The following is a 9,143-nucleotide window of genomic DNA, read 5'->3' as shown; positions in this document are numbered from 1 at the left end:
GGGTAGTATATATATATATATATATATATATATATAAGTTAAAGAGAGAATAATCATTAATTTGGGCTTCAGATAAAACACATTTAATTGGGTTCATCTTAGTAACTATAATATATTATCCATATATCAACGGAAAGAGTGTATAATGAGAGTATATGATTGCATATATCAAATCAAGTTGTTCTATTTTCATCAGATATGTTAATAAGGAAAATGAAAATTTTATGCATTTCTCCCGTTTAGATTTTTCTAGACTTTCTTTTATAACTTTGCAATACATATCTCTAACAATAAATCAAAGCATTGTTTCTGTTGCAATTTGTTTGATGTTGAGGTATGTTTCTGTGTAGGCTGACTGGACTATAACAAAGCTCGTACAAAGATCTACAGTTTTGAATAGTACTGTCACCCAGCAGAGTTGTATTTATATGAGTGAAAAGTATGACTAAAATTCACCTTCTCATTATTCTGATATAATAGTTTTTTCTCCAAATAACATTACTGTTTTAAGACTAAATTTTTCTATCAAGATTTGTACATACTTGAAAAATTTACAATCATGTTTTGATTTATTTTAATATATTCACAGTGTACTTACATTTTACTCCAGTCTATGTTTATGAAATTTATAACAAAATTAAATTTGTAAAATTTACTTCAGAATGTTATGAGGTTTTTACATATTCAATGATAAAAGTTGTAATAGACTAAGCCTTCAATTTAAGTAAAAATGGATTAATGAAAGACCCTATATACAAATTTCCATTATGTTCCAAAACTTCAGACAACATTGCCACCTGGCCATCAGAAGACTGAAGACTTCTTATTATCTTTCCCTTTTTATCAAGTTCAACCACCATTCCATACCTTGGCATTAGACTAAAAAAGAATCTTCCACTCTCCACCTGTGATAGATAGGTTGTCATCAGAATCGACTAAAAATAAGATAAACTATCTGAACATTTCAAGGTAACCTCTGTGAGAGATGCTGTTTGATAAAACAGTTCATGTAACCAGCTAATATAAATTTACTTTTTATGATAACAAAGGTCACAAAACAGCACTCCTAATTTGAAAGTGAAGTAATTTAGAGAATTTGTAATGATGGAATCAAGACTATATTAATTTCTTGGTGAAAATTTTGTTGTCTATACATGGTATTTATGAGTCTCAAAATTACTCTCTTTTCTCATTATATTTGATTTACTCTTAACATTCTTTGCTCTTATTCAAAGTTATTGAAGGTAATTAGGATTTCACTTATACAATTCTTCTTTAATAAACTTATATAATTCTGTCATAAATACTACCAGATTCTGTCACGTATTATGTTTACTTACACTAATGTTGTGGCCAAACCATGATCTCCTCTCCCAAAATTTTATTATGAACTTAAGATTGAAAAAAGTGTTTTCTTGTAAAAACAAATTACTATTCTAGCTGTAAACTATTCTTAATAGCAAATATTTGTTAAAAATATAATCGATTAAAGATGTATTTTACGATATACTACTATTTTGTGAAAAGTTGGGTTCTGAATGGTCAAGTTTAAGCTTGTAGAATCACAATAGTAGCTAATAATATGTTTATACACCATTTTGATATTCTCTCTAGATTTGTGCAAGTTATGTTACATAGAAACCACCACAAAATTATACCTTGAATACACAAAAGTAATTTTTAAGAGCTTCCTTACCATTCCTAATGAACAAGAGTGTTGCTTTATCAAAAAACTATACAACTTTTGTTTTGTGGCTCTGACAAACTTTGTATTTAATCAAATTTTAGTTACTTGGAGAAGTCCTTTTACATCAATTTTATGCTCATGATAACTTACATAGACCTAGGGAAGCAAATAAATTTTAACCCTTTTCTCAAGGTTCAAAGGCCATGTCATCACTATTGTTGACTTGTATTCAAACTTTTATTGAACTACTATTTTATAATTTATGTCATTAACTGTGATCTCACACTGTATAGTATAATTCAAGTGTTAGTATTATTTATTATTTAATTTCTTACTTTTAAAGTAAATAGTTAAAAAATACATCTAAACATCGATTTTTGTATGTCACGTGGTATGTTGAATGCAGCACTGGTTCAAATTAGATGTTTGTGATGTCAAAATACAAATTTTATAGTTTTGTACAAATTAGAAATGCAAATTACTTTTATTGACAAGCTAAAATATAAAATGAGAACCTTCTATCTCTCTATTGTGTGAGATATTGTTCATGTCCTGAATGAAATGCAGTAGCCCCACTCACCTCTTTCCATTTTTAGAAATGTCCCTTATACATGCATAGTTCTATATAAATGACATGTGAATAACCAATCGAAAGCTCAGAATATCCCCCTAGTGGCTTTCTCAGTCATTTTAAAGTTTTAGGACACCATCTATTTCTTTTAAACCAAGATTTCAAGAAGGTAAGTTGTGTCTTCAGTCTGCTCCAAATTTCATATTTTTTTAGATTGAAATACAGCTTGTTTGCTAAGCTTGATAAATTATAATGGAATATAGTAACTTATGATTTATTGGTTATTCAAATGTATATATAAAACTTAAAGAAAATTATCACGTGAAATTTTAAAAGGCTTAGCCAGCTACAACAAGCAGCAACCGAGTACAAAGGTCGGAATTAAAAGAGATAATTGTTCGCTTTCTTCTTCATTTACCGTTCTTGTTTTAAGAAAAATAAGACTAAGAAGTTATTTGCAAATAGTAATAATCTATATACATATATAATGTATAATAATTGAAATGTGACTGTATTTTATAAAATACTAGTCCACTAAAACACAATCAAGTCAGGTCATTTTGTAGAGACTAAAGGTCAGATTCATATTATTTGATACTGTAACGAGTGCACGTGCAGTGCATCATTGTAAATTCTGTATTCTTAGCCAGGCACGGCTGAAAGGTTAATATAATAGAAAATATATATATATATATATATAAATGTATAATGTTATGAGATTTAAACTATTTAGTCTAAACATTTGTGTTATCATGTTATAATTTATAGTCATTCTAGAACAAAAAAGGCATAATTTATATTTATTTCCTAATAAAAATAACAGATAAAATATAAAGTTTTTTAAAAAATGTTTGGTAACTATCTGGATGTTAAAAGAATTTCACATGTGAAATTTGAAAATTTTCTGATGCATAAAAGTACTTTTAATCTTAAAATGAAAATTAATTTGCATGTTGAATAAGCAACATGCAAAAAACATGAGAAAAACATTGCTTCAGAAAAAATCAAAATCTACATACTTATAGGACCTTTCATCTCTCATTTAAAATAATTTCATCCAATAGTTTCATTTTTGTAAAGAACTTTCACGAGAGTTGCATACCTACTTACTATGTGAGTAGGTCATAGTCATAGCATTAAATTACAGCAATATAGATGAATAGATAAACAAAACTCAAAGAAACATTTTTCCATTTTTGGAAAATACTTATTAAGAAAGTTTTGAAAAGATACATCTAAAAATGTGTAATTGTCATTTTCACTATGAAATTAAATAATCATAAAACTAAATCAATTATATATAGTTAACTTTAAAATTAATTTGTTAAATAGCTTTTTCAAACAAAAACAGTTTCTGAAAATGCAATTAATTCTGATGAGGTAAAATAAAAAGAACAGGACACTTACCAAATGAGCACAACTCTTTACAGCTGGAGATGAAACAAATTGGGAAAAATAATGCAAAACAGTGCCTGTTGCATGTAATAACCTAGCCACTAGTGTCCTTATGGCAGGATAGGGAGCCAGCCAGTCAATTAGTGTTGGAGAACCAGCATGACGGCCAAAACATAAAGCCACCCAGTAGCCACCATTTTTGCTTGGTCGAATATTATCTGGTTCGCCAGGAAGTCTTGCAAATACTGTTTTTTTACCTTTATTGGGTCCTCGAAAGTAGTATCTGAAGATTTAACAAATATTATCAAAACATTTAACCATTTATGCTTCCCAGTGCAGTGGGAAATGTACGTTCTAGTCACAGTGAAAGGGTTAAACAAATGTAAACTAACATATAATCAATTAAAAATTATTAATTATAACCTGTAGTCATTTCTTTAAACACTTTTAAATAAGGTCATTAAATTAAGTAAAAAAATACTAAGGACAGTCATGTTTAAAAAAATACTATCAAGCATACATGACAATTCCTCTAACATTACATACTTCACTATTTTTAAACAGCTGCTCATCTGCCAAATTGAAATCAAGGATTTAATCAGTAGACAGATTTGAATTCTTGTACATACGTTTTCTTTTCTCAAAATAATCATTTATGTTTGAATTTTTTTTGCGGGATATTTGGGAAGCATGAGGGTCTTTCCACAAGAAGAAGAATGTCCAGTTTTTATGTCCAGTGAGCAGTTTGAAGAAATTTTGGCAATAATGTGATTATTCAAACCAGTTAAAGAATATGACAGAAGAAAAAAAAAATGTTACAAACATTTTGATAAGTGCTGGAAGAACACAAAAAATTAAGATAGGTATTTGATAAATGAATAAAAATTTAGAACATAGCAAAAATACTAAAGAGCAAAACCAAGAACAGTGCAGAGGAACTGCAGAACTGACAAGATCTAGTTATTAAAAGTAACATAAATGTACAATAGATGCAAATATTACTGTTGAAGACACTCCAGAAGAAGAATGATAGATAATAACAACAGTTCAGTGGATAGTATTAAAAACATGAGTAGAGAAGTAGATTCAATATAACCAGTCTAAAACTCTACTAAACAAAGATGTTGAAACATTCGCTTTGAAGGTGATTAACAAGTTCTTAATATGAAACTTTAAAAGTCTGAAAATAAAAATTAAAAATAAATCTAAGGAACAACCCTTAGTTGTTCTTTAGACAGAAAGATAGAACTGGACAGCCTCTCAACCAGCTAGCCATGCGTGTGGATGAGAGACAAATATTTGGTACTAAAATAAACATGAATAGCGCTAAAATCTTTACCGTATTATACGTAATTTGTTACTTTCTGCAATGAGCAAGCTCTTGCCATCAGCAGCGAGCTGAATACCATTTGGAAAGTACAGGTTTTCTAGAAGTACTTCAGTTTCCTTGGTTGATGGGTCAAATTTTATTATCCTGAAATATAATGAATGTTCAAATGTAAATATGTTGCTACATTGATATTTAATTTTGTAGTAAGAACTCGCCAAATCACATTATGTTTTAATAAACTAAAAACTATGTAGTTTCATAATCTTTCTTGTATGTATGCTCAAAAACGTAAGACCTGTCTTACTGTTATAAAGACAACACTGAATGATGTAAATCCAAGTTAGTAATACATATTATTATTATTTTTTTTAATTTACAGCTTTCCACAAGTTAAAAGAAATACACTATTTTATATTCATTTCCATATTATCAAAGATGAAGGGTGTAAAGCATTATCAAGAAAACAATTATCATACATATCTAAGAATACTAGTCCATTTGGCACAACCCAAGGGTTAGCTCAGTCATATTTACTTGTTCAGAGTATTGCATAATACAGAAAGAATATGGCAAACACACTGTCCCAGTGTCATATATAATTACTACTTACCTATGAGACTGCACAACTTAAGTAGAACATAAAATTTATCAGTGATAAGTGACTTCACCTTCCATGGTTATCATGCTCCAAGACATTAAAGATAGCCCTGTTCAGTGGCCAGCGGGTGCTAGCATCAGTAAAGTATATTATTCCTTTGTCATCAATTGTAAGATCATTAGGAAACACAAGCTTTTTCTCATTGATGTATTCTGTGTATGGCAACAGTGGTGTTACTGCTCCTGAGAATGAAAAATTATTAGTCAAATATATTAGACCACAGTAACCTTTTATAAAGATCTTATCACATCTGTAATGATTATTTTTTTAACTGAATTTTCTAATATGTCCAAATCTTTCACAGGTACAGAAAAATATGTACACTTACATTTCTTCAAAATCATGTCCATTTAAACAAACTCACCTTAGAGGTCTTGCACATGTACATCTTATTTTTATGCATTCTCAAATAACATTTATAATTTTTTACATTTGCTCTAATTTTCATCCATTTCTAAAAACACAGTGTTCTTTTGTTTTTTACTGTCTAAATATTAGATTATTTATGTATATAAAAAAAACTGGTGAAATATTAAAAAAATATTTACATAGAACAGCAGACTACTTACCAGTTCTTACATTAACATGCATCAATCCATAATAAGCATCAAGAACGTAAAGATTTCTATTTTTATCAAACCTCATCCCAAGTGGTCGGCCACATATTTCCTCTTCCCAAGGTCCTTCTGTTGAAAATTAAATAATTAAATGCACACACACATATATATCCTCCAATACTCTTTTAATTTATCATTTTTGTTTCTGTCATGTAACATTTTAAAAGAAGCTGGTAAGATTTTTACATTAATTCTACAAGGCTTCTGCCCATAATTTTCATTTATTAAGGGAGGTCAACACATACATTCCTTTTGTGAAAATATATCTATTTTCAAATTTTGCAAGAAACCAACTGAAGAATTTCAGAGAATTATCACTTTTTTGTACAGATTTGTTCAATACTATCAATTTTGAATGACTTTCAGCTATTTCAAATCAACAACGAAAAATAATGAAACTATATTTTCAAAATATTCCCATAACTTTTGTGGATAATATTTACTGAAACAAGATAGACTTATAATGTTACAGAAAACTAACTTTTCAAATGTATCCTCTAATGCTAACAAAGTCAGACAACATGCTCAAATGTTTATTAAGCCTAGTCAACACTTCCCAAAAGTTTTGTTAATAGGACCTCCATATCTTTAATTTCTTTACTAGGTGTCATTTTATCTAAGCAGTATTAAATCAGGCTTTCATGTACATTTTCAAAGGAAATTCAGTCGTCAAATGGTTAGAATTCAATTTTGGTTTCAATCTTTTAGTTAAATTCACAGAATCTGACCACTCACAGAGCAAAAATTAGTTCATTGGCAATTATTATAAGTGCATGGTGAAAACAATACCCATGATAATTGATTTCATTAAATGGTACTTTAGACAACCTTTTGATGATGATAAAAAAATTACTGTATCATCTAAAGAACAAGTATTTAAATATAATTGAAAAAACTAGTGCAACTCATAACATTTCATTAGTACATAATTACATCATAAAAGATTTACAAAACTGTCATAATTATAACATTTAGGCTCTCACTACTATGTATATAAAACCAGAATAATAATTTTGAGATTTATCAAATACACCAAAAAGTCTAAGCTGTCAAACAATTAATTTTTTTTTAAATCTTATCAATTTCTCATTTTTACATGAAAAAATAGTTTGAACATTTTATTCACATTTACTACATAAAAAAATATATAAAAAGAAAGTCTCATGAGAACATGTCCTTTTTAATACAAGTGTATCACTTCTGTTAACCGAATCTTCAGAAAAAAAAGTTGAAATACCACAGTCTCCTCCAATACGTGCTATCTTCTCAATCTGTTTTCCAGTTATACGAACAATATTTCCATCTGCAGTTCCAGTATACAAGACATCTATACATAAAACAGCAACAAACAAATATCACTGAACTCTTCCAGTGTATAATTCACACATGTAAAAACAGCAATAAGAAGCGTTGTACATCAATAAATCAGTATATGTGGCATCTCCGCATAAAACATCAACAAGTGTCATACATCAATGAATCAGTATAAGACGTCTTCACAAGAAACATCAAAAAGTGTCATACATTAATGAATCAGTATAAGACATCTTGATATGAAACATCAAAAAATTTTGTACATCAATGAATCAGTATAAGACATCTTGATATGAAACAAAAAAAAAATCAGTATAAGACGTCTTCACATGAAACATCAAAAAGTGTTGTACATCAATGAATCAGTATAGGATATCTTGTTATGAAACAAAAAAAATCAGTATAAGACGTCTTCATATGAAACACCAAAGAGTGTTGTACATCAATGAATCAATATAAGACATCTTGATATGAAACATCAAAAATGTACATCAATGAATCAGTATAAGACATCTTCACATGAAACATCAAAGTGTCATACATCAACGAATCAGTACATATGACATGTTCATATGAAACATTGCTAAGAAGTATCATAGATTAATAAATCAGTAAATGAGATGTCATCATACAAAACATCAACAAGAAATGTCATATATTGTGAACCATTCCAGTGAACAAGACAGCTATACATAAAACATCTAGTACCAAACAAGAGTTATACAAGATGAAACATCATCAAAAAGCATCATACATCAATAAACAGTTCCAGCATGTAAGACATAGATTCAGACAAATACATAAACACTAAAAAGATACATCATACATCAATGAATACTTATAGCATACAATAATGCGTCAATCTTCTTTCTATAATGGACATAGTGTGTATATATCTATCTATATATGTACGTGTCCAAAATCATAAATACAATTTGGCACCACAAACAAAAATCCATATAAAAATTTCCTATTTTGTGTATTCAAGATTCAGACAATTATATAAAAACTGTGGTGTGTGCAATAACCATTTCTTTATAACAGAACACAATTTTAAATAAAAGTACTCTCCTCACAACAAGAACATGACTTTCACTAGGACTGTACATGAGGGTTTGAATATATCTTTATTGACATAATTTGTATATGTAGTACTAAAAAATAGTTCTTAAAAAAGTTATTTTTTTCAATAAAGGGTACCACTTTTAATACATATATTAAAACATTACAGTTTATATCAGCACAATCTGAACACTTTTCCCATGCAGTACCTTCCAGTAAAATCTTCTTTTGGAAAAATATCCATTTTTTCTAACTTTTGTTCAATGAGATATGAATACTATGATTAGTAATTACTAGCACAAAATGCCACCTATTTGGTGGCGTTTCTGCTAGTTTATAAAACACTACTAATAGGGATAACATTTAAAAGAACTACTCAACTACATGAGACATGTATACGTAAAAGAGAAATAAGAAGTATCATAAACCAATGAACAGTTGAAGAGCATATGACATCTGTACATACAATAGCAACAAAAAATATTACATATGTAAAACAAAAACATGAA

General features: G+C 28.7%; 1 protein-coding gene across 1 annotated transcript; it reads right to left on the bottom strand.

The window, feature by feature from the left end:
• Nucleotides 1-550: 550 nt before the first annotated feature.
• On the bottom strand, nt 551-7,613 carry LOC106476650 (adipocyte plasma membrane-associated protein-like; the record flags this gene model as incomplete). The annotated part of the gene is made up of 6 exons (XM_013937292.2): nt 551-905; nt 3,666-3,936; nt 4,993-5,127; nt 5,652-5,823; nt 6,211-6,327; nt 7,496-7,613. Coding segments are annotated over 6 exons (1,011 nt in total), but the record flags the coding sequence as incomplete, so codon positions are not given.
• Nucleotides 7,614-9,143: the final 1,530 nt, after the last annotated feature.

This window comes from Limulus polyphemus, unplaced genomic scaffold (genome assembly GCF_000517525.1).
Source record: "Limulus polyphemus unplaced genomic scaffold, Limulus_polyphemus-2.1.2 Scaffold11119, whole genome shotgun sequence".
Taxonomy (NCBI): Eukaryota; Metazoa; Arthropoda; class Merostomata; order Xiphosura; family Limulidae; genus Limulus; species Limulus polyphemus.
This window is presented reverse-complemented; position numbering and strand designations above follow the sequence as displayed.